At 48.9% G+C, this 26,706-nt stretch overlaps 2 protein-coding genes across 2 annotated transcripts in view; one reads left to right on the plus strand and one right to left on the minus strand.

The window, feature by feature from the left end:
- LOC134342558 (MAM domain-containing glycosylphosphatidylinositol anchor protein 1-like) overlaps positions 1-12,220 on the plus strand; it is a 49,883-nt gene extending 37,663 nt beyond the window's left edge. Inside the window, exons 12-17 of the mRNA XM_063040846.1 lie at positions 3,258-3,281; positions 3,673-3,828; positions 4,140-4,301; positions 5,737-5,867; positions 6,270-6,375; positions 11,305-12,220. Of these exons, the coding sequence (XP_062896916.1) occupies positions 3,258-3,281; positions 3,673-3,828; positions 4,140-4,301; positions 5,737-5,867; positions 6,270-6,375; positions 11,305-11,411 (686 nt within the window). The 3' untranslated portion in view covers positions 11,412-12,220. The remainder of the gene's footprint in view (positions 1-3,257; positions 3,282-3,672; positions 3,829-4,139; positions 4,302-5,736; positions 5,868-6,269; positions 6,376-11,304) is intronic.
- Positions 12,221-12,760: 540 nt separating this feature from the next.
- Positions 12,761-26,706, minus strand: part of cmtr1 (cap methyltransferase 1) — an 87,086-nt gene continuing 73,140 nt past the window's right edge. The window contains exons 20-23 of the mRNA XM_063040847.1: positions 20,733-20,780; positions 19,962-20,074; positions 19,183-19,291; positions 12,761-18,797 (exon numbers count right to left, since the gene is read on the minus strand). Coding sequence (XP_062896917.1) covers positions 18,662-18,797; positions 19,183-19,291; positions 19,962-20,074; positions 20,733-20,780 — 406 coding nt within the window. The 3' untranslated portion in view covers positions 12,761-18,661. The remainder of the gene's footprint in view (positions 18,798-19,182; positions 19,292-19,961; positions 20,075-20,732; positions 20,781-26,706) is intronic.

Consider the following 26,706-nt stretch of genomic DNA (forward strand, 5'->3'; position numbering starts at 1 on the left):
TGCCTGCCAAATCTTTTGGAGTTCTCTGAGGGAGTAATAGGAGGGATAGTCAAAGGAGAGTCAGTGGATGTTGTTTATTTGGATCTTCAAGGCCTTTGACAAGGTACTGCACGTGAGGCAGCTTAGCAAGATAAAAACCCATAGCAAGACACTTACATGGATAGAAGACTGGCAGGTTGGCAAAGAGTAGTAATAAATGGGGCCTTGCCTGGTTGGCTGCTGGCATCTACTATCGTGCTGCAGGGGTCAGTATTGGTAACCCTCTTTCCATTTGATTTGGATGAAGGAGCTGGTGGCTTTGTGGCCAAGTTTGTGGGTGATAGAAAGATAGATGGAGGGGCAGGTAGCGTTGAGAAAACAGGGAGTCTGCAGAAAGACTTAGGCAGATTGGCAGAATGGTGGAAGGAATAAAGGCATAGACTATTTTCTGAATGGGGAGAACATTCAAAAATCAGAAGTGCAAAGGAACTTGGGAGTCCTTGTGCATGATTCCCTAAAGGTTGAGAGGTTCTTGATAAATCTGGACGTCAAAGGTTATGGGGAGAAGGCCGAAGAATGGGGTTGAGAGGGATAATAAATCAGCCATGATGGAATGGCAGAGGAGACTCGATGGGTCGAATGGCCTAATTCTGCTCCGAAGTCTTATGGTCTTAAATGAGGAGGTAGTGGAATGGGTCAGAGAGATGCAGATGGTGGGGGGAAGCAAAGGCAGACTAGTTGTTTGGAATTGAGGAGGGATGGGGATGGGGGGGAGTAGAGGAGAAGTGGAGTGAGAGAGGTGATGAGGGGCATGGGAAGAACGTCAAGGGAGAGAGAATGAAGGCGTTGTGGAAGGGCATAGAGAATATGGATGGAGAGTTTGGGGAGGGAGAGAGAGGTGGGAGGTAGAGGTGGGGTTGGTGGGAGAGATGGGGAGGGAGAGATAGGAGGGGAAGGAACTGGGAAGGGGTAGTGGGGGGAATGGAGAGATGGGGGATGGATGGAGGGAGGGAGAGCTGGAGGAGGGAGATATGGGAGAGAGAAGGGATGAAGGGAGAGCTGGGGTAGGGAGCAGAATAGGAGGGAGGGGCAGAGGGTAGGGAGATAGAGAAGGTGTAGAGAGAGATTTGAGGGGTAGGGTGATATGGGGAGGGGGAGGGAAGGGCAGATGGGAGAGGTAGAGAACAGAAGGGTTGGGAGATGGAATTAGTTGGGAGAGATAGGTTGGGAGAGACAGATCAGAGAGAGGTAGACAAGGGGGAGGGGGAGATGTGGGGGAGGGAGATGAGAGAGAGGGGCAGAAGATAGGGAGGTATTGAAGGGGGAGTGAGGGATGGAAGAGAGGGAGAAATGGGATGGGGAGGAAGACAGAAGGGAGAGTAATTAGAGATGGAGAGGAAGAGATAGGAATGGAGGGAGAGATGGAACAATGGGAGAGAAGGAGGTGGAGAGAAAGAGTGAGAGAAGGAGAGGGAGGGGGAGAAAGGGGAGGGAGGAGCAGATGGGAGGAGGAGGCGGATGGTATTAAGAGGGAGATGGCTAGGAGGGAGAGATAAGAGAGAACAGAGAGATATGGGAGGAGGTAGAGATGGGGTGGTGAAGGAGGGGCTGATGGTAAAAAGGTACGTAAAGGGGAGGGAGATGGTATGAAGAGAGAGATAGGAGGGAGGGAGATGGGAGGGGAAGGAGAGCTGGCAGAGGGAGAATTTGGGAAGGTAGAGATGGAGGAGAGAGGGTGATCAAGGGGAGGAAAGAGATGGGACGGAGGGGTAGATGGGAGGGAGGGATGGACGGGCGAAGTAATATGGGGGGCAGCTAAGTAGAGATGGGACCTAGACATGGGGGCAGGAAGGGATATGGGAGGGAGCTACTGAGATGAGAGGGAGTAGAGATGGTGGGGAGGTACTGAAGAGGGAGGGAGGGATGGGAGAGATAGGATGGGGAGGGATACTGGAGGGGAGTTAAAGATGGGGAGGAAGAGATAGGGAGGGAGAGATGGGATGGAGGTGCAGATGGAAGGGAAGTAGAAAAGGGAGAGGGGGTAAGATGGGGTGTAGAGAAGGGGGAGGGGCAGTTGGGAGGGATAGGGGATGGAGATGAGAGAGAGGGATAGATGGTAGGGAGATCATGGGGAGAGATAGGCGGAGATGGAAAGGAGAGGCAGATGAGAAGGAGGGAAAGATGGTGGGGTGGGAGATGGGAAGAGAAGGAGATCAGAGGAGGAGGGGGAGTTGAGAGGGATGGATAGATGGGGAGAGAGATAGGGAGAGAAGGTGAGCAAGGGGAAGGGATAGAAAGGGGAAGGGAGAGATGGCGGTAGGAGAGATGGGAGGGAGGGAGAGAAAGGGGAGGGAGGGAGAGAAAGGGGAGGGAGGTAGAGAAAGGGGAAGGAGAGATGGATGGGACAGATAAGGGAGAGAAAGGTGGAAGATGCGGGTTGAGTTTGAGATGGGGTGGGGGAGAAAAGGGGGGAGATGGGAGGGGCTGATTGGAGGGAGGTACAGAAGGGGCAGAGAGAGATAGGAGTAGGAGGGAGATGGGTGTGAGTGAGAGATGGGTGGGAGGGAGATCGGGGGGGTTGCAGGAGGAGGTAGAGACGGGATGTGGGGATTGGGGTAGGGGTATGTGAGTAGGAGGGAGATCTGGGGGAGATCAGAGGTGGAAGGATATGGGAAGGGGGTGCTGGGGCGAGAAGGAGGGAAATGTGGCTGAGCGAGGGAGGAAGAACTTGCATTCCTTCTCTCTCTCTCCCCCCCCCACTCCTCCCTGCCACCCCTCTCCCACCTTCCACTCCTCCTCCCCATCCCCGCTGCCCTTCCTTTCCCCATCCCCTCTGCTTTTCCCCGTCCCCTCCCACCTCTTCTCCCCATCTCCCTTCCCTCCTCTTCCCTCTCCCTGTCCCCTCCCACTTCCTCTCCCCATCCCCCTCCCCTTCTCCTCCCTGTCCATATCCCCTCCCCTCTTTCCCCATTCCCTCTGCCCTCCCACCTCCTCTCTCCGTCCCCTCTCCTCTCCTCCTCCTCTCCACTCCCCTTTCCCCTTTCCTTACACCCTCTCCTCTCCCCTCTCTCCCATTGGGTTTGGTGTTGTATGATTGGGGGAATGTGTATGGGGTGGGGTGTTATTTTGGGGTCCGGTTGAGATGTGTGTCCAACAGGGGGTTTGATGGAGAGTGGTGAGCGGGGCTTTTTGTGGTAGAGGGAATATCTGGAGGGGTAGTTCTGAAGGGTGGGATTTTGAGGCTGTTTTTCATATCCCTTCCCTTTCTCCCCCCACAGCCGCTTCCTCTCTGCCGCCCTCAGGTAAGGGTCTCCATGTGGAACATTTGCTGAGAGTTGGGGTATTGCTACTAAACCTGGGGATCCCCCATTACTACATTCCGCTTCCCTTCCCCACTTCCCCATCTCCCCTCCTCCAACCTCCCCTCATTCACCATGGGCTGCTGCTTTCACCAAACACCCCACCCATCTCTTTTCCCCACCAGGTCACTCTCCCCACCAGTCACTACCCTCCTCTCTGTCAAACCCTCCTCCAGTTACTCCCCCCTCGCCCCCGCTGGCACTACCCTGTCAAGCAGAGTTTCAATCATTTCCCCATGCCCTGGCCACTCCCTCGCCCTTTCGACTTCTCGGTCACAATCCCGGTCCAGTGCCTTACCCTGAGTCACACTCCCCTGGTCACTCTGTGTCCCAGGAGAGCTGGTGTGTGGGTTCGAGGATGATCAGATCTGCGGCTTCACCCAGGACACTCGGGATGACTTCGACTGGACACGGGAGAGTAACGTGACCCAGGACCCCAAGAAGACACCCAACACCGGCCCCCGCTTCGACAACAGCGGCAAGAGGACGGGTCAGTGTCGGCGTTGGGTGAGGGGGTGGGGGCTGGAGGAGAGGGGAATGAGGAGATAAGTGGGGCGAAGGGGATGGCTGGGGTGGGAGAGTGGGCGATGAATATGAGGAGAGAAGGCAGGTTAGGAAATGGGACGAGGAGGAGGGTAGAGGGAGAGGATTGGAGGTCACTGAGGTGGTTGGAGTCGGAGGGAGGGGGAAGAGGGGCTAGGAGGGGGTGAGGGTGGTTTTCGGATTGGATGGCGACCCATGGCACTGAATCTGTTCACTTTGTCCCCACACACTCCCCTACTCCCCATATCCCACCCTCAGGCTACTACATGTTCATTGAGGCATCAACCCCGCGGAGACCAGGTGACCGGGCCAGACTCATCAGCCCCCTGTACAACGTCACTCACAGGGTGGGCTTCAGGACCCCGCGGAGCACCCCCTTCTGCGTCAGCTTCTACTACCACATGTACGGCAAGCACGTGGGTGGGTATTGGAGCAGGTATCCTCACTCCTGACCCTTTTCACCCGGCGCCACCCCATTCAGCTCCCTAACCTGCCAAGATCCCTCAGGATTCCCTGCCGGAACTGTAACTGGTCACTAACTGGAAAGGCTGGGTCTTCTAAACACTGAGATTAACGTTAGGCCTGAAGTGTTCAAACAGAGTGTGAGTGGTTGCATTAGGATCAGGATCAGCTTCTTGTGCAGTCCAGGATGTCACATAGTCAGAATATCAGGCAGTAGAGCACAGGAACTATTCACTGAACTATGCACTTGTACTCCTGACTCGTATGCACAATAGACTTTGCCCCAATCTAGGAGGAGATCAGCCCAGTCCTCTTCCATGACTATTTTATGGTCACTGTTCCCAAAGTGCTCCCCTAGACACTCCATTTCTCAACAGGACAGAGTAGGATAAGCAAATTTATTATCAAAGTACATATATGTCTCCATAAACAACCCTGAGATTCATGTTCTTGTGGGCATTCATAATAGATACAAACATGACAGAATCAATGAAAAATTGCATACAAGGCAGACAAACCAAAGTGTAAAAAACAAATTGTGCAAAATCAAAAAGAAAATAATAGTAACAATAATGAATAAATGGGCAATTAATATTCAGAAGGTAAGATGAACAGTGGTTGAAAGTGAGTCCATAGGATGTGGGAACAGTTTAGTGTTCCCTAACGATAGATTCCATAACAGGTTCTCAGCCTGTGGCTTCCTATTACACACCAGAGATCACATTTCCCCCTGTCCTGCCTGTGAGATTGTTCTGCAATACTGAGCACTGCCCCCCCCCACCTTAAAGCTGCCTTCAGCTCTCTTGATTCAACACCCACCCCATTAACTCCCCACCATTGTCCCACTGAGACTACCCTCCCAGACTCACTGATTTAGGAGATATCCTCTACACCTGAGTTCACCATGCACACAGGGATAGTCCTGTCTGTCCTTGTGTGTATTCAGGTGGTGCTCAGTTTACAGGAACCTCTCGTTTCCTTCCCTGATCCCAGTGCGACCCTGTCCCCTCTACCATCCCAACTAACTCCCGACCTGGTCCAGTCTGAGGCTCATCAGACCCACTCTGCTCCAATTCGCTCTGAGATTGGGTCTGTTACGTTCTGGTCTGAGGCTCATCTGATCCACTCCGAACCCGACTCACTCCGCTCCGATCCGCTCTGAGGCTCCACTCTGACTGTGGTCTGCTACATTCCAAAACTGGTCCGTCTGACTCCAGATCAATCTGCTCTGACTCTGGTCTGGTGTGATCCTGCTCCATTCTTGATTCTGATCTGGTCCGCTTCCACTCTGTTCCGACCTGCTCTGACTGTTCTGGCCTGACTCCAGTCCGAACCCGTTCCATTCTGCGGTGGTCTGAGCCCGGCAGGTTTGCTGACCTCTGCTTGCCCCCAGGCTCCCTGAACGTGCTGGTGCGGACCCAGGGGGTGAAGGCGGTGGAGACTCCGGTCTGGAGCCTGAATGGGAACCAAGCGGAGGAGTGGCGGCTGGGCAGTGTGACCATCAATCCCAGCGGACCCTTCCAGGTAATGGGGGCAGGGGCAGGGGAGCTGAGCAGTGGGTAGGAGAGAAGGCAATGAAGGTTGGGTGAGTGGAGGAGAGGGGGAGAAGGGTGAAGGAGGGGAGGAGTGTTGGGATGAGGATGGAAGGGGTGTAGAGAGGGTGGGGTGGAGATGAGGGGAGGCACAAGGATGGGAAGGAAGGGGTCGCGGGAGAGTGTGCCGAGGAATGGGTGTGTGTGGTGTTAGTGAGGGGTGCAGTGGAAAGACTGGATGATGGAAAGGATGGTTGCAGGGAGGGTGGTGGGGAAGAGGGGTATGTGAAGTCTGGGTAAGGGTGGGTAGCAGGAGGAGAGTAATGAGGTGGGAAAAGGAGGGTGTGAGTGGATGGCAGCCTCCTGCTCTACAACGCTGGTCTGTGCCCCACAGGTGGTGCTGGAGGCTATCCGCGGGCCTGGATACCTTGGTGACATCGGCATCGATGATGTCAGCATTACCCGGGGCCCCTGCTCTAAACGGCCATTCTCTGAGAAAGGTGAGTCTGACCTCAACTACACACACACACACAGAACTCTCGTCCAAGAGCACAGACCCCTCACTGATACACATGTCCACAGGAACCCCGCACCCACAGGAGCACACAGGTTCCATGTGATAGTAAGGCAAGAAAGTGGACTTATTGCGTAGCTAACATCGAACACAGAGCTCTACTCCAGGGCAGGTTGCAACTCAACTGGAGGGAGAGCAATATCCTCACTGGGAGATTTGTTCAGGAAGCTTAAACCATGGCCATAAACAGGCCATTCAACCCAACTCATCCATGCTAACTAAGCTAGTCCTTGTTGCCCTCATCCCTTTAAACCAGGAATGCCTTTTTGATGCCATGGACTAAATACCATTAAGCAAGGTGTCCGTGGACCACAGGTTGGGAACTCCTGCTGTAAACTTTTCCCATCCATGTACCTGTCAAAGTGCACTTTAAATATTTTTAATGCACCTCCCTTAACTGATTCCTTTGGTGACTCGTTCCATATATGGACCATCTTCAGTGTGAAAAAGTAACCCCAGGTCCCTTATAAGTCTATCCCCCCTCACCTTAAACACAAGCCCTCCAATTTTGGTTCCCTTTCCTTGGGAAAAAGGCTGCCCATGCACCTTACTTATACCCCTCACGGTTTTATACATCTCTGTAAGCACACCCCTCATTCTCCTGCACTCCAAAGAATAAAGCCCCAACCTGCTCAACCCCTCTCTAGATCAGGGGTTCCCAGCCTGGAGTCCACTGACATCTTTCTAAATGGTATTAGTTTGTGGCATGAAAAACATTGGAAACTCCTGTTCTAGTAACTCAGGCTTTTGAGTCCCAGCTACATCCTCAAATCCTTTCACACTCTTTCCAGTTTAATAATGTCTTTCCTATAGCAGGGGACCAAAACTGTACACAGAACCCCAAATGTGTCCTCACCAGCCTCTTGTACAACAAAACCTGGAACATTACACCACAGTACAGTCCATGATGTTGTGCTGACCTTTCAACCTTCTCTAAGATCAACGTAACCCACCCCTCCTACATAACCCTCCATTGTTCTATTGTCCTGAAACTGCAAGATAACATCACAATTTCTGTAGTCAGTACCCTGTTGAAGGCCACTGTATCAATATCCTTCTTCACCACTCTTGTCTACCTGTGACTCCACTTTCGGGGAGCCACGTGCTTGTAATCCTAGGGCCTTTGTTCTACATTCCTCAAGTTTATACCATTCACTGTAAATGTCCTTCCCTGGTTTGACGTGGTTACTGAAGCACCTTGTACTTATCTGAATTATCTGTCCTGATGAAGGGTCTCGACCTGAAACACCAACAGTTTACTCTTTTCCATAGATGCTACCTGACCTGCTGAGTTCCTCCAGTATTTTGTGTGCATTGCTTTAGACTTCCAGCTTCTGCAGATTTTCTTGTTTTTAAAACAGCTTGCTGTACTTCAGTGCAACTCATTTGGTCATGATCTCTGTTATTTTTGATAACATTCTTCACTGTTCACACCACCACTGCATTCTCATCCAAATTGTATGCATAAATAAAGGTCCCATCACCTACTTGAGGGCCACATCACAGGACACAGGGCTTTCTGAGAACCAACTTTACACCATTAGAATCTGCTTCCTCCCACCAAGACAATATACAGCCATTTAGTTATCTCTCCCTGAATCCCGCACAATCCAACCTATCAGACTGGTATTCCATTTAGGACCTTGTCAAAACTTGGGTGAAAGGTATGACTGGCAGCACAGTGTTCAAGGATTCTGAGGACGTGGTAGAGAGAGAGAGAGGTAAAAGAGGAGGTGTTACACAGCTGATCAGGGAGTATGTCACAGTGAGGACAAACTAGAGGGCTTATCTACTGAAGCAGTGTATGTAGGGCTCAGGAGAAATAAATGTGTTGTCACTCTGATGGGCTGTACTACAGACCTCCCGAAAGCCACCAGCAGATATGTGGAAATATTCTGGAAAGATGTAAAAGCCACAGGGTGATTGTCGTGCAGGAGTAATGATTTGATCTGTATGAACAATAAGTAAGACAAGCTTTTCACTGTATCTCAGTGCATGTGATACTAACAAAACAGTACTAATTCCTTCCCCCAATAGTGACCAGGACTTGCTTGGTGTAAATGAGGTAGAATTTGTAAGGTTAAAAGAGGCCATTAAAGGTTCTTGGTGAGTATAATTAAAGAGAATCCCAATCTATTTTATACTTACATTAACAACAAGAGTAACAAGGAAGAGGGAGGGGAATTATGTCTGGAGCCAGAAGGAATGGCTGAAGTGCAAAATGCATTGGTGTTCAGCAAATACGAGGGGGGATAGTGAGATCAATGAAGACTCTGCCGATGTTTAGACATTGAAATCAAGGAAGAGATGCTGGGTCTATCGAAGAGCTGAAGGGATCAATCCTGGATAATTGAGATTGTTGCCATCTTGACAAAAGATCCTTGTATTGTCTCAAGCCACAGGTAAGACACTACAAGACTGGACAGAAGCCAATATTGTTCGTTTCTTTATGGACTATAGGGATAATCCAGAAATTTACAGGCTAATTTTGGAAATAATTGGAGACAATTCTGAGAGAAAAGTGAGTTTGTGAAGGGCAGCTAGTGCAACTTTGAGGTGCAAGTCATGAAATTACAAACTGGACTGATTTTTTTGAGGAAGTGATGAGGTATTTGACATGGACCCACATGGTACAAGTTTAAGTCACATGGAATCCATGGTGAGTTGGTAAGTTGAATGCAAAATTGGCGTGGGTATTGGAGGAAGGGGGCTATACTCTTTGGAGGTGTGTGGTGTGTGCTGTTCCATGGGATCCGTGCTTGGTCCCGACTTAATGAAAATGTAGGTAAGTTTGTTGACAACATAAAAATCAGCAGTTGTGGAGAGTAATTTTATTGTTCATATGCACTTGTGTGCACAGGTGCATTGGTTGCAGCAGCATCACATGCACATAGCATCAGATAAGCAGCAGTCACAAGAACAAATATAAATATACACAATTTTACAATAAAAAACACAATTATAACAAAACAAAGTGGTCACACTGTGATGATCTATAGTGATTAGGGTTGTGAAGGTTGCTTCAAGAACTGAACGGTTGGAGGGAAGTAACTGTTCCCAAACATGGTTGTGTGGGACTTCAGGTTTCTGTCTGTCCTGCCCAGGGGTGCAGTGCCAGCCGGAGCACACCCAGCACCTCTTTAAGAAAAAAACTGAAATAAACAAGCTAATTAATTAGGTGCCGCCCAGGGTGATTAGAGTATCTCAGAAACTGCTGATCTCCTTGAATTTTTACACACAACAGACTCTGGAGTTTACAAATAATGGTGCCAAAAACAAAAAAAACATCCAGCGAGTGGCTGTTCTGTGTGCGAAAACATCTTGTTAAATCCAGTCACTGGATGTTTTTTTGTTTTTAGCACCATTCTTTGTAAACTCCAGAGCCTGTTATGCGTAAAAAAAAATCCCAGGAGATCAGCAGTTTCTGAGATCCTCAAATCACCCTGGGCGGCACCTAATTAATTAGCTTGTTTTGGCTTTTTTTCTTAAAGAGGTGCCGGACGTGCTCCAGCTAGCACTGCACCCCTGGGCAGGACAGACAGTAGCTGTGAGCTGATGGCACGGCCTGGACGGTCGGTGATGGACATTGCTTCTTGTGGCTGATACCATTGACTGTGGGGAGGGATGGACCTGAGATGTCATGGGCTGTGTCCACTACTATCTGCAGCTTCTCACATTCCTGTGCACTCAAATTGCCAGACCACCAATTAGGATACTGTCATTTGTTAGTCAGTACTTGGTGACAAGCCAAACAACCTCAGAATGTAAAGACACTTCCTTACGACTGCATCTGCGCTGGGCCCAACACGAGTACGCTAACGGCCAGAAATCCGAAGCTGCTGACCCCCTCCACCTCCGATCCCCCCCAGTGTAAACTGGCACATCAACACTCACCGTCTGTAACCCCAGCCCCAGTGAAGTCTGTGCTTGTACTCGATGGCCCCTCCATTCTACAACACTCTCCAGGGCTCTGCTGTTCACTGTCAAAGTCCGGCCTGGATCTGACTTTCCAAAATGCAGTACTTCATCCCACTTGCCCATCTGATTGTGGTCTGCCTCTAATTTTTGATAACCTTCTTCACTTTCCACTCTGACACACATTTTAGGGTCATTTGGAAGTTTATTAATCATGTCCTTTACATTCTTATCCAAATCATTGATACAAACGTGTCCAACATCGACCCGAGACAGCCACTAAGATACGGGCCTCCAGTCCAAGAAACTATCAAGCCAATTGTGTATCTGATTTTAGCCAGCTCCCCCTGGATTCCACGTGGCCTGACTTTCCACAGCAGCCTATCATTGGAATCTTATCAAAGACCTCATCCATCACCCTCCCCTCCTGGGTTTCCTTGGTTACATCATCAAAAAACACTAGCATCTTATGAATTTGGTATCTCCTACCCACAGCCATGCCGACTACCCTAAATGAATTCTTATCTTTCTGGATGTACGGGTAGCTTATTCCTCAGATCAGTCTCCAGTTACTTAGCTAGCACAAATTAGCCTGCACTTGCCAGGCTTGTCTTTGCCGCCTTTCTTAAATAAACGCACAGTATTTGTTACCCTCTAGACTAGCAGCACCTCACCCATTATTATTTGATTGGATTATTTCCAGGGATTTAAGGGTTCTGAGGGAAAAGGCAGGTAGATGGAGCCAGGTCCATGGCCAGATCAAGCCATGATCTTACTGAGTGGCTGGGAGTGAGGGACTGGGGGTGTTCTGGAATGAGGGAATAGGTGAGGGCTGGCGAGGGGGGAGGATGGGCGAGGAGGGGGAGTGCGGGCGGGTGATGGGAAGGAAGGTGGAAGTGAGGCCGGATCAGACACTTAACCTGAAGTTCCTCTGTTGCAGATGTGATTCCCCGGGACCAAGACCGGAACGGGGCGACTGTGCCAGGAGCTGGCTGGGACTGGAGTCTTGTCGTGGCCTCTCTGAGCTGCCTCTCGCTGCTCAGGTGATGAGGGAGGAAGTGTGAAAGGAAGGTCCAGGGCTGGTGCCAGCACCTCCCCTCCCTGCCCCCCTCACCCCCCCAGGCCCCCACACTCAACTTCCCACCAACACCAGCCTCTCATCATCTGCCCAACCTGTGCCACTCATTCCACCGACCGGCCCCCACCCCACTTGCTCAATTGACCCCCCCTCCCCCACTCCAGCCTACAGACACACTAACAGACAGAGACACACACACATGCAGACTTGCGCACAGACACATGCAGACTTGCGCACACAGACATACATGCAGACACAAACACAGACGTGCAGATACACACAGATAGATAGGTACATACACACCCCAATCAGTCCCATTTACCCCACCCATACACTCCCCCCACCACCTGTCCCACTCCTCCCCTGACCTCCACTCACACTCTTCTACCAAAGACTGTGCCGGCCCCGCTGGGTCCCACTCTCCAGGACAGGCCGACCGACGGTCAAACTCCCCGTCCCCCACTCCAGCAGCCACCTCTCTCCCCCCCACCCCCTCGCACTGGCGAGAATAAAGCACAACATGAGAATCTGATGGCTGTAACCGTGGTGCCACGTTCCCCTGGTCGAATGCAGCACTACTCACCCTCTTCCCCCCTATTCCTTTCCCCTCCCCTCCTACCAGCCCTCCACTGGCCAGGGACTTGCCCCACCCACCTCTCTCCCCTCCCCACCCCTGCTTCCCATGGAGACGTGATTGTAAACTGACCAAAAGCACAATGTAAAACTCTCGCTGTAACTTATCTCAGATTATTCGAAGTTTTAATAAAACATTATTATTCCAAAGAATCCTCTCCGACTCAGCCTCTCCTTCCTGTAACCCATGCCCCACTTTTTCCCCGGGTCAGAGAAATGGCCAGTGACTGCTGGACCCTCCCTTTGTCACACTAGACCATTCCCTCCCTCCTCTGGATATTTCTCCCCCAGACCCACTCTGGGGAGTCCTCCCCCACTACCCCAATGAGTCCTCCCCCCCACCCCCAGACACACTCTGGGGAGTCCTCCGCCCAACCCCCAGACACTCTGGGGAGTCCTCCCCCCCTACCCCCAGACACACTCTGGGGAGTCCTCCCCCCCTACCCCCAGACCCACTCTGGGGAGTCCTCCCCCCTACCCCCAGATACACTCTGGGGAGTCCTCCCTCCCTACCCCCAGACCCACTGTGGGGTTTGCTTCCCTGGGGTTTTTACTCCAAGACATTACATCTTTTTTGTTCTTAAAAACCATTTGTTGTTCTTGCAAAATATAAACCCAAAATTAAACTGTTGTTCCATCCCCCCCCCCCCCCCCCCGGTGTCTGAGCTCCTCAGGCCACTGTGGCCTTCAGTTGCCCCACAACTCTTCCAGAGAGAGCATGGACATAGTCTGCACTCTCTCCAAGGACCCAGGGTGCAGACGGGCCCTGACGGAGGGGCCTCAGTTGGCTTAGGCTGGACCCTCAGTTCCAGGAGGGCTTCTGAACTCTGAGCCCCTCTCCACCTGCCTAGAGTTCAGGAGTGGAGGAAGTCTTCACACACAGTGGCTGCAGCCTCTCCATCCCTATAGAACACGGGACTGTCCCGGGCTCTACAAGGGACGACCCAACTTAACAACCCGTGCCCTGTGCAAGTCCCCATCCCAGGGTGAAGGGGGAGGCTCCACGTGGAGAGATCGTCATTGCCGGGGGGAGGGGGTAGGACAGATTGTCTTGTGACAGCCAGACAGCAGGGCGAGGGACAGAAACCCTTGGCGGAATGTTGCAGCACTTCTCATATGTTTACCCTTTTATTCTCAGAACCATTTTTGTGAACCTCTTCTGCACCCTATCCAATGCCAGTACATCCCTTCTTGGACATGTGGTCCAGAGGAAGTTCTTGAGAATGATTCTGTGAATGTCTGAAGAGCATTTGATGGCTCCAGGCCTGTATTCACTGGTTCAGAAGAATGGGGTGGGAAATCTCATTGAAACCTATCGAACATTAAAAGTCCTAGATACAATGGATGTGGAGAGGATGTTTCCTCTTGTGGGGGACTCCAGTACCGGAGGGCACAGCCTCAGAATAGATTCATGTCTATTTAGCACAGCAATGAGGAACCATTTCTCTAGGCAGTGGGTGGTGAATCTGTGGAATCCATTGCCACAGACAGCTAGGCAGGCCAAGTCACTGGGTGTATTTAAAGCAGAAATCAATAGTTCTTGAATAGTCAGTGTCAAGAGTCAAATGGGGTTGAGCGGGGTAATTAATCAGCCATGGTGAAATGGCGGAGCAGACTCGATGGGCAGAATGACCTAATTCTGCTCCAAAGGCTTGTGTGTTGGTGAGCTGGATGCAAACTGGCCTGGAGATAGGAGGCTGCAGTGGTGGCAGGCAGGCGTTTATCTGACTGGAAGTCTATTAACAATCGGTGTTTGCAGGGATCGGTGCCAACACCTTTGTTTGCAAATAGATGAAAATGTAGGTGGTCTGATCAGGTGGTTTCTGGACGACACGAGAATTGAAGTCTGAGAGAGATAGTGAGTATGTTTATCAAACAACACAGAGGAACACAGATCAACTAAAAACTTGGTCAGAGTGTTGACAGATGGAATTTAATCTCAACAAATGTAATACACTTTGGAAGATCAAATTCCAGGATATACTGGTAAACTCTTCCCTTCTCACCTATCATCTCCACCTAGTGCCCCACCTCCTTCCCTTTCTCCTATGGTTAACTCTCCTCTCCTGTCAGATTCCTCCTTGCTCAGCCCTTTTTATCTTTTCCAACTACCTCCCAGCTTCTTACTTCATCTCCCGTTCCCACCTGCCTGGCTTTACCTTTCACCTTCTAGCTTGTCCTCCTTCCCTTCCCGCACCTTCTGATTCTGGCTTCTTCACCCTTCCCTTCAAGTCCCGATGAAGGGCCTTGGTCTAAAACATTGAATGTTTATTCATTTCCATGGATGCTGCCTGATCTGCTCAATTCCTCCAGCACAAAAATAACTTCTTGTGTTATTCAGGATATACAGGTATGTGGCAGGGGTCCTGAGAGTGATGCTATACTGGGAGAACTTATGGTGAAAGATGCTCCTGGAAGGTAGTGACAGAGGTGGGTTGTGAAAAGGCATTTGGAAAGCTTGCCATCATTGCATATTGAGTATGAGAGAGCGTTACAGTGCAGCTGTATAAAACATTGGTTAGACTGTACTTGGAGTGATCAGATGGTCATTGGTTAGATGTGGTAAAGCTTTAGTTAGATTGTACCTGGAGTGTTACATACAGTTCTGGCCACACTACAGCAAGGACATGGTAGCAACAGAGAGTGTGTAGAAGAGATTCAACCATAATGCTGTCTGGAATGGAGAGAGTGAGTTTGAAGGAGGGATTGGATCACCTGCATTTATTAAAGATGTTGCCTGGAATGGAGGCGTTGTGGTTTCGCCAAACTGGGTGGACCTCACTGCAACGTTGGAGGCTGAGGGGTGAAATTTCTCGAGGGCACAGTTGACCCCTCCATCGAGGACACCTTCAACAAGCATACCTCAAGGCGGCAGCATCCATTGTTAAAGACCCTCACCACCCAGGTCATGCCATCTTGTTGCTATTGCGAGGGAGGAGATACAGGAACCTTAAGACCCACACTCAATGATTCAAGAAGAGTTTCTTGCCCTCCACCGTCAGATTTCTGAACAGTCCATGAACACGAGCTCCTCGTTCCTGTTTGCGCACTAATTTTGTAATTTATGGTCATTTTACATCTTTGCACTATACTGCTGTCATAAAACTACTTTCATGACAAAACGAGTGATAATAAATATCGTTCTGATTCTGGTTTATAAGATACATAGAAGAACAGATCCTACTTGTGTTGCCACTTTCAGGGAGCCAAAATCCATCTGTACGTCAACATTCCTAGAGATCCTGCCAGCCACTGTATACATCTTGCACTTGTCCTTCCAAGGTGCAACACCTCACACTTCTCCATATGCTATATCTGCACCTGATAAAGTAGGCCAAAGCTAGCATGGTTTCCTTCAGGGGAACTCTTGCCTGCCAGATTTGTTGGAATTCTTTGAGGAAATAACAGGCAGGATAGACGAAGGAGTCAGCTATGTAATTTATTTGGATTTTCAGAAGGTGCTGCACATGAAGCTCCTTAACATAAGAGCCCATGGTATTGCAGGAAAGATATTAGCGTGGATAGAGGATTGGCTAACTGAGAGGAGGCAAAGAGTGGGAACTTGTAGGTTGGGTCAGTGGCGAAGGCAGCAAGTGGAATCTTTGCCTTCAATTTGAGGACCAGAATATGAGAGCAAGGGTGTAGCACTGAAGCTTAATAAGGCATTGGTTACGCCTCACAGTATTGTGAGCAGTTTTTGCCCCTTATCTAAAACAATGGAGAGGGTCCAGAAGAGGTTCATGAGAATGATTTTAGTAATGAAAGAATTAACGTATGAGGAGCGTTTGATGGCTCTAAGCTATATTTAGTTTTATTACTATTTATTATTTATGGTGCAACTGTAACGAAAACCAAATTTCCCCCGGGACCAATAAAGTATGACTACTATGACTATGACTATATTGTCCAGAGTTTAGAAGAATGAGGAGAGAGCTAATTGAAACCCATTGAATATTGAAAGGCTTGGATAGCACGGATGTGGGGAGGATGCCTCCTATGGTGATGGAGTATAGGATCAGAGGGCACAGACTCAGAACAGAGAGTGTCCGTTTGGAACAGATGAGGAAGAATTTCTTTAGCCAGATGGTGGTAAGTCTGTGGAACTCATTGCCACAGATGGCTGTGGAGGCCAAGTGATTGTATATTCAAGTGGAGCTTGATAGGGTGTCACAGGTTATGGGAAGTCAGGAGATTGGGATTGAGAGGCTTAATAAATCAGCCATGATGGAATTGTGGAGCCTAATTCTGCTACTTTGTCTTATGGTCTATATCCAAATTAAACTCCATTGATATCCACTACTGATTTATTATTCTTTCTCATTGCATACACAGTGTTTGATGTTTTTTGCACATTAGTTGTTTGTCCATCCTATTCATTTTTTAAGATTTAGCTATGCCATCAGGAACTCCCAATATTCCTCCTAATCTAATCTCGGGACAATTTACAATGATCGATTAACCTACTGTGGGAGGAAACTGGAGCACCCAGAACCCACTCATTCCATGGGAAGGACTTGCAGAGGACGTCAGGACTGAACTCTGAATTCTGACACCCTGAGACAGTGTTATGCTAACCACTATGCTTCCATGGTGCTGTTCAGCAGTCTTTCATTGATTGTATTATGGTTTTTGTATTTACTGTGATTGCCCCCAAACAAATTAATCTCAGGGTTGTACATTGTGACGTATGTGAACTTTAATAATAAATTTAATTTGGATTTTGATCTGCCACTTCACCGCCCATATCTGCAACTGATCTATACCCTTTGACTACCTCTCTCATTATCCACAACTCTATCAATTTTTGCATCATCCACAAACTTACTCATCAAACTGCCTACATTTTCATCCAAACGTTTTCTGTGTATCACATACAACAGAGTTCCAGCACTAATATTATGGAACATCACTGGATACAGACCCCCTGCCCCATCCCTGTCAGTGTACCTTACATCTTCTGGACTAGTCTACCACAAAGGGTCTTGTCAAATGCCTCACTATGTAGACTACATTCATTACCACACCCTCATCAATCACCTATGTCACTACCTCAGAAACTCAACCAAGCTTGTAAGATGTGACCTTACCTGCACAAAGCCACACTGACTACCCCTGATAAACCTCTGCTTTTCCAGATGCAAGTAAATCCTGGCCCTACAAATCTTTGCCAAGAAATTCCCTATCTGTGATGAAAGGCTCACTGGCCTATAGTTCCATGGCTTGTCTTGTTCCTCTAAGAATACTGGCTATACTCCAGTCCTCTGTGACCTTGCCTGTGGCTACAGAAGTTACAAAGATCTTTGTCAGGGCACATAATTCAGAGTTCACGATTAGAGCATAGAATCCCACGCCGGAAGGTTCCAGAATGAGAGGATACAGGCTAATTAGAGAAGGAGGTCTGAGGGATGAGCTTGTCACCAGTGGGTGGTGGGTGCAATCACCATTTAAAAAAGGCACTTGGACAGGAAAGGTGTCGAGGGATATGGGCCTAATGTGAGCTAACAGGGCAAGGTTGGGCCGCTAAGTTTGCATGGAGCAGGCGGACTCTGAACTGAAGCAAACACATACGTGCCCCCACCCCTGCAACTCCTCTGCCACCTAACCCCACACTCAGGCTCCTAGAACAATCCCCAGATGGCAGGGGAGCCAACAGGGGGTCAGTGCTCCAGGGTCGGGGATCAAGAGGTCAGAGGCAGCACTTCCGAGTTCACAAAGGCGACGATTTGAGAAACTTAAATTTATTCTCTTCATACAAAATTCAACAATGTACACTCAGTGGGGTGGGGGGACTTCACATGGGTGGGGTTGGAGATCTGGGGGCAGAATTGGGGGACCAGGGGTCAGCCGAGCTCTGGAAGCCCAGCCTGATAAAAGTTTCACAAAGAGGATCCCAGGGTCAGGAACTCCGGTCCGGGCCCTGCGGCTCAGATCTCAGGATGAGGCAGGCGCTACTCCAATTGGGGTCTGGTCTGGAACAGATGGAGATCCAGTCCGGGTCCAGTTCCGATGCTGATTAAGTTTAGGGCAGATGCCAGTCCGGAACAAATGCATATTGGGATTGTGTCCAGGGCAGGGTCAGATACAGTTCCAGACATTGATCAGGTGTGAAACTGGGTGATGGGGGTCCAATATGGTTCTGGGTTGGGGGCAGATGCAGTCCAATCCAGTCCAGATCGGATTTGTGTTGGGGTTGGGGCAGATGTCGGTCTGGTCCAGGTCAGATCGGATGCTAGTCCATTCCAGGTTGGGGTAGACGCCAGTCAAGTGCAGGTCAAGATCCGTTCTGGGTTGGGCCAGACGCCAGTTTGATTAATTCCGGATCAGAATGTAGTCCAGCAATCGACGGTCCAGTCTAGGTCAGGATCTGGTCTGCTCCAGGTTCGGGTAGCCGCTGGTCTAGTCCAGGTCAGGAGCCAATCCGGGTCAGGATGCAGTCCAGGTTGGAGCAGATGCCTGTCTGGTCCAGGTCAGGATCCAATCCGGGTCAGGATGCAGTCCAGGTTGGAGCAGATGCCTGTCTGGTCCAGGTCAAGATCCATTCCGGGTCAGGGTGCAGTCCAGGTTGGAGCAGATGACAGCTTTCCCCCTAAATGGGGTGGTGCTCCTGAATGAAGGCGAGGATGTCGTCTTTGGAGAGTTTGTTGGGGTCCTGCTGTGTCTGACAGTCATGGACCCGTACACCCTCAGCCCATGTCCAGAATAGCCGCTGTTGGTGGCACACACTGGGGGGAGAGAGGGTGTGGGCAACAGAGATTGGGGGGGGGCGAGGAGGAGGGGAGAGGGGAGAGAAGGTGCAGGGAGAGGGGAGAGGGGCCGGGGGGAAGGCATGTGGGGTGGAAGTGCCGGGGGGGGTGGGGGAGGTGCCAGAGGGACATGGGGGAGGGGTAGAGGGAGAAAAAATATCATCAGTTCCCTTGGACTCTTCCCTGATGACCTCCCAACCCCCCACAATCCTTACCTCCCTCCTGCACCCAGTTTCTGGGATCTGCCTGGAACAGGGTGGGAGCAACAAGGGGGTGGGGCAACAAGGGGGCAGGAGTCAGCCAATCATGATCATGAGGGGGTATGGATGGAGGGAGCATGGATACAGTTGCCATAGATACTTACGTGAAGGGGGCGACTGAGTCAGGCGGCATTTGGTAGCTGGCCTCCTGCGTCCTAGTGTTGTAGAAATACTTCCGGCCTGTGCTCCGGCTGTATGCCATTGTCCAGGGGTCTGTGGGTGACCGAGCTGTCAGTCAAACCTGGCGACTGACTACTGCAACCCCTCCCACTGCCCCACACCGGTCACCAACCATCTCTCACTGACTAACGGCAGTCACCAACCCCTCCCACTGCCCCAGGCCAGTCACCAACCCCTCCCACTGCCCCAGGCCGGTCATTAACCCCTCCCACTGCCCCAGGCCGGTCACCAACCCCTCCCACTGCCCCATGCCAGTCACCAACCCCTCCCACTGCCCCACGCCGGTCACCAACCCCTCCCACTGCCCCACGCCAGTCATTAACCCCTCCAACTGCCCCAGGCCAGTCACCAACCCCTCCCACTGCCCCACGCCAGTCACCAACCCCTCCCACTGCCCCACGCCGGTCACCAACCCCTCCCACTGCCCCACGCCAGTCATTAACCCCTCCAACTGCCCCAGGCCAGTCACCAACCCCTCCCACTGCCCCACGCCAGTCATTAACCCCTCCCACTGCCCCAAGCCAGTCACCAACCCATCCCACAGCCCCACCGCGATCACCGACTGCTGCGGACACCTCCCACTGCACAACTGTGGTCACCAAGTGCCGCAGAACCCGCCCACCCCCATGGACTCCCAGCCACTGACTACGCGACTGACCATCAACTGCCCCAGCCCTGCCGTTCGTACACAGCCTCCCCTCACCATTGACAGTCTTCACCACGTGCAGGCCGGTGGGCAGGAAGTGTCGATCATCACGGCCAGTGTAGGAGAGTCGGGGTACACCGCCTGATCCTTTTGTCACCTTCATCTCCAGCCTGGGAAGAGGGTCAGGGCTCAGAGTCTGAGAGAACCACAGCTCACAAACATACAATCCCACTCCCGTATTGCCCCCCAGTCACACAGATAAACCACCCGCACAAAACCCCACCTGACGTTTCCTTCCCCTCACACAGACAATCCCACCCACACAACCCCACCCCCGTATTGCCGTCACACAGATAATCCACCCACACAAAACCCCACCTGTTTCCTTCACGTCACACAATCCCACCCACATAACCCCACCCCAACAGTCCCTTCCCGTCACAGACAATCCCACCTACATAACCCCACCCCAATATTGCCCCCCACGTCACAATCCCAACCCACAACCCCACCCCGACATTCCCCTCCCGTCACACAATCCCACCCACTCATAGCCCCACCCTCAACTCCCATCCATACACTCCCTGGACAGCCCACAACCTACAGATTACACACCCAGCTACACCCACTGCCCCTCTTGAACACTACATGCTGACCCTCACCGAGCAACAACAGGATCTCGCAGCCACACTGGGGGGCGGGGGAGCATTCCCACACACACGCTGACCCTCTCCATGGGACCGTCCCCCCTCCCCCCCCACACACACACACACACACACACACGCACGCACACGCACAGACCCTCATTGAGGATCACCATGTGTCTACCTGACAAATATTCTCTCCACGTCCTCCAGCCTGTACACCTCCTTCACGCTGTAACACACAGTGTATTTGTGGGTTGAATGGAAAGACTCTGCCCTGACCGTACATCAACAACCCACCCTCCCTTGCTTCTGCTCACCCTTTGTCACTGCACCCTCCCGTGTTCACTCACTCCTGGCCCACTCCCTCCCCCTGCACCCTCCCGCATTCACTCACTCCTGGCCCACTCCCTCCCGTGTTCACTCACTCCTGGCCCACTCCCTCCCACTGCACCCTCCCGTGTTCACTCACTCCTGGCCCACTCCCTCCCACTGCACCCTCCCACTTTCACTCACTCCTGGCCCACTCCCTCCCACGTTCACTCACTCCTCTCACGAGTCAGATACCCGACGCCTCCCTCATGCTGCCCCAGTGCCTGGCATGTTTTCGATGAAGTGACCAAGGGGTAGGTGAGGGCAGGGCAGTGGACACTGTCTACAGAGACTGCAGCAAAGTATCGGACATGGTCCTGTGGGCAGGCTAGACAAAGATTCAGAGGGACAGTGCTTACATTACACTGAATGTCCTGGTATATTTTACACTCTAATGAGTAAATGTCCCAGTACAGTGCCTATAAAAATGTTTACCTTCTCCACCACCCCCCCCCCGAAGTTTTCATGTTGTATTGCTTTTATAACATTGAATCACAATGGAGTTAATATGGCTTTTTTTTTTAAAAACACTGGTCAACAAAATAAAGTCTTTCATGTCAAAGTGAAAACGAATTTCTAAAATTGGGCTAAATTTGTTACAATTAAACACAAAATAATTCATTGCATAATTACTCATCCCCTTCAAGTCAGTATTTAGTAGATGCACCCTTGGCACCAATTACAACCTTAAGTCTGCGTGGATAGGTGCAGCCACCACCATGCTTCATGGTAGGGATGTTGTGTTTGATGATGTGTGGTGTTTGGATTATGCCAAACGTAATGTTTAGTCTGATGGCCAAAAAAACTCAATTTTGGTTTCGTCAGACCATAGAACCTTCTAGCTGACTTCAGAGTCTCCCACATGCCTTCTGACAAACGCAGCTGATATTTCACGTGTTTTTTTTCCCCCCAACAGAGGCTTTTTCTTTGCCACCATCCCATAAAGCTGCAACTGGTGAAGCACCCAGGCAACAGTTGTTGTATGTGCAATCTCTCCCATCTCAGCCACAGAAGCTTGGAACTCCTCCAGAGTTGTCATCAGTCCCTTGGTGGCCTCCCTCGCTAGTCCCCTTCTTGTACGGTCACTCAGTTTTTGAGAACGGTCTGCTCTAGGCAGATTTACAGCTGTGTCATATTCTTTCCATTTCTTGATGATTAGTTTAATTGTACTCCAAGGGATATTCAGCGACTTGGAAATTTTCTTGTATCCATTTCCTGACCTGTGCTTTTCAATAACCTTTTTGCAGAATTGCTTGGGGTTTTCTTTTTTCTCCATGGTGTAATTTTTGCCAGGATACTGACTCACCAGTAGTTGGATCTTCTTCTTTCTCCTCCTCCAACTTTTACTGGCAGTCCGACTTAAAGGCGCATTACCGCCACCAACTGGACTGGAGTGTGGTGTAGAGTTGGGGAAAAAAAAACCCCAACTCGTTCTTTATCAAATGAAAACTAAATAATCCCAAAAAGTCCTACAGATTGTAAACAATGAAAGACAATATTGTGAATTAAGTTAATCACTTCCATAACTTAAAGTTTTTAAATGGAAAATTATCAACCCCCAAAGGTAGTAGCGCAGCCTGCATTTGCTTTCTTTCATCCTTATATGCTTCACATTGTAGAAGAATGTGTTTAATTGTTTCATAATGATGACAAAACCTACACACTGCAGAGTGATGTCTTCCAACAAGATACAAGGAATAATTAACTGCCAGTTCTAAGTTGAATCAATATAATTCCTTCCCTTCTTGTTTTATCCCCTTCACTCATCAATCCATCAGTTTCATGTTTTCCCTTATGCCCATAATCCCACAAGTCTTGCCATAATCCCCTCATTCTTAGCTCCACCAACCCCTTAGTTTCTGATTTGCTTAGTGGGTCTACACCCACAGTTGAACTTTTAACAGCTCTTTTGGCCAAACAATCAACCCGCTCGTTCCCCTGAGTGTAGGGACCCATAAGAAAAAGACATTTAACTAATGCTTTGAATATGAAACAAAGTTTGAAGAACTTCCAGCGGTAAACTCAACCTATCGCTAGAATGACCTGTTTTAAGACTATTCAAAACCGAAAAAGGATCTGAACAAGTACAACTTTTCAAGGAGAAATTTCCTCCACCCAAAATGATGGCAACCATTTCTGCTGTACCTACTGATAGATGGTTAGTAATATGTTTCTTTATTGTTACCTGTAATTCAGGCACAAAAACAGCCACACCAACATTCCCAGTCAAATTATCTTTTGATTCATCTGGTAAAAATGGTCAACATATCACACTAATTTTCCTCAACGTATCGATGAATCAACAAACTCTCAGGCATATCAGAATTCTTGGACTTCATTAAATCACGCAACCTAAAATCAACTAAAGTTATTGGAAAAAAAACAAGGTGGGGTTATCGAAAAAGCTACATTGGGACATGTTGCGTAATTCAGCAACCCCACATTTCTAGCGTGATAAGAACCCAGCCACCCATAACAAAAAACACTATTTTTGTGACATTCCCAACAGTCTCCCAACACGCAGGGTGATCATTACTCTGCCCTCTCAAATTAATCCAGTATGTTCACAACGACTTCAATCTCTGCAACTGTAAGGGTAATTGTACCATTTCAACCAGTAAAGCTGAAACAGATGACCTTACTGCACCACAACAAAAGTCTTAAAGCCTGTGCTTGGATCACATCCAAACATTTTAAATTTGAAGATGAAACTGATCCATAAACCAGACATAATGAAGAACAGATCGACAGAGATTTTCACATTGTGCCTCAGAGTGCCGACATTGACACTAAGGGATACTTATCGCCCCTTTACATTTATCAATTACTGATATGGTGCCTCCATGTCAGATTATCCAGACCAAATAGTTTCAAATCAAATGCAGTTCTATTGATCTTGTTTGTAAAACACACAACTTGTTGTTTTAGCTACTGAAAGCCTGTCCTTCCAGATACGGAATATGTATTTTTACCACAATCAATTGAAACCTTGACCGCACACCAATTGATCTTCATTTAACAAATTATGTAACCTCTAAAACCAACTGGCTGCAACAGTGATGATTTGCTGTGCCATATTAAAGAGGATAAATACTTAAGCAATTATTTTGTTTTTTACATCTGTTTTGACTTTGCTATGTCTTTTTTTCCCCTGTACATCAGTGTAGAAAAAAAAGCCAAAATAAATCCACTGTGATTCAAAGATGTAAAACATGAAAACATCGGGGCCGGGTGGGTGGGGGGGGGGGCGCGGTGGAGGGGTGAGGGTTAATACTTTTCACAGGCACTGCGTATTTTACATTATTGAGTGAATGTCCCAGTATATTTTACACTAACTAGTGGTTTTTCAGTCTTCTCATTCACTATTTTGTATAATTTATCTATGAATTGAGCTGCCTGTGATGTTACTGCAGACAACGTTTTGATTGCAACTGTGGAAGCAGAACTGATTTGATGGTAGAAGCAGGGGGCGAGAAAGACAAAACCTTCAGATGATGAAAATACAGACAGGACACAGAAAATGCTGGAGGAAATCAGGTCAGGCTGAGAAGAATAAAGAGTTGACATTTTGGGCTGAGCTGCCTCACCAGTGCTGGAATCTACAGGGGAAGATGGCAGAATAAGATGGACGGAAGGCATGTGGGTTTCTGTCCTGATGAAGGGTCTCAGGCTGAAACGTCAACTCCTTATTCCTCTCCGTACAAACTGCCTGACTTGCTAAGATCCCTTGGTATTTTATAAGCAATGGTGAAAGGTTTAAATACAGAGACTTGGCCTCCACAGCTACCTGTGTCAAAGAATTCAGCACTCTAAAGAAGTTCCTCCTCATCTCCATTCTGAAAGGACACCCCTCTATTCTGAGTCTGCGTCCTCCGGTCTTCAATTCTCCCAACATAGGAACCATCCCCACCACATCCACTCCGTCAAAGTCTTTCATCATTCGACAGGTTTCAATGAGGTCACCCCTCATTCTCCTGAATTCGAGTGAATACAGGCCCAGAGTCATCAAATGCTCTTCATATGACAAGCCATTCAAACCTGAAATAATTTTCGTGAACCTCTTTTGAATCCTCTCCAGTTCAGCTCATCCCCTCTAAGGGCCCAAAACTGCTCACAATACTCCCAAGTGAGGCCTCACCAGTGCTTTATAAAGTCTCAACATTACATCCTTGCTTTTATATTCTAGTTTATTATTGATTATTATTATTTCTTTTCCTTCTTTCTTATTGTATTTGCTGAGTTCGTTGTTTTCTTTTTGCACACTAGATGTTGTCCACCCTGCTGAATGTGGTTTTTCATTGATTCTATTGTTTTTTGTATTTACTGTGATTGCCCACAAGAAACTGACTCTCAGGGTTGTATATGGTGATGTATACAATGCATTGAAAACATGTTCAGCTGCTACAACTATTTTCGCTTTGCACTGTCTCATTTCTAAATTTAAAACATACTGAAATAGTGCTTTTTGAGCTAACCATTGTGGATTATGTCAAATCAAAGGAAAATTCCAAAACCTGTCAACAATTCACGAAAGGTTAATTTGCAGGTTGAGCCAGTGGTGAGAAAGGAAATGTGATGTTAGCGTTCACCTCAAGAGGACTAGAATATAAAAGCAAGGCTGTAATGTTCAGGCTTTATAAAGAACTGATGAGGCCTCACTTGGGAGTATTGAGAGCAGTTTTGGGCCCCTTATCTGAGAAAGACAAGACACTGGAGAGTGTTCAGAGGAGGTTCACAAAAATGATTCCAGGATTGAATGGCCTGTCATATGCAGAGCGCTTAATAGCTCTAGGCCTGTATTAACTGGAATTCAGAAGAATGGGGGGTGGGGGTGACCTAATTAAAATCTATCAAACGCTGAAAGGCCTAGTTAGAATGGATGTGAAGAGGATGTTTCCTATGGTGGGAGAGTCTAAGACCAGAGGACACAGACTCGGAATAGAGGGGCGTCCTTTTAGAATGGAAATGAGGACTCTTCTTCATAAAGCACGTTCTCTAATCTGGCAGCATCCTGTATTCTGCCTGAATGACAAAACATGTCTTGAGGAAGGCTCATTATCAGCTGTTAAGGAGGGTTTAAATGAAGTTGGCAGTGGGATGGGGTAGGAACTGGAGTGATAGGACTGAGGATGGGGCACTTGGGACACAAGTCAATGCAGTGCGTAGTGAGAAAAAAACATAACGAGAGAAAAGATGAAATATGAAGGTCAACCGGCCAAAATTACCAAAAAGGATACAAAAAGCTTTTAATCAGATATATAAAGAGTGTTATTGGAGTGAGTGGATATTAGACACTTGGAAAATGATGCTGGAGAGGCATTAATGTGGGACAAGGAAATGAACTGATTAAATATTTTGCATCAGTCTTCACTGTGGAAGACACTAGTAGTACACCAGGAGCTTGAGAGTGTAGGGGGCGGGGGGAGCAGAAGTGAGCGCAGTTGCTATTACAAGAGAGAAGGAGCTTGGGAAGCTGAAAGACCTGAAGGTAGATAAGTCACCTGGACCAGAAGGTCTACACCCCAGGGTTTTTGAAAAAGGTAACTGAAGAAATTGTGGAGGCATTAGTGGTGATCTTTCAAGAATTATTAGATTCTGGAATGGTTCCAGAGGACTGGAAAATTGCAAATGTCAGTCCACTCTTCAAGTGAGGGAAACAGAAGAAAGGAAATTATAGGATAGAGGGTTATGTGCAAGTAAGATTGGCTCAGATGGCAATCTTGATCAGCATGGATGAGTTGGGCTGAAAGTCCAGGGTCTGTACTCTATGACCTCCGCCATCCAGT

The sequence above is a fragment of the Mobula hypostoma genome, chromosome 2 (genome assembly GCF_963921235.1).
Source record: "Mobula hypostoma chromosome 2, sMobHyp1.1, whole genome shotgun sequence".
In the NCBI taxonomy this organism is placed as follows: Eukaryota; Metazoa; Chordata; class Chondrichthyes; order Myliobatiformes; family Myliobatidae; genus Mobula; species Mobula hypostoma.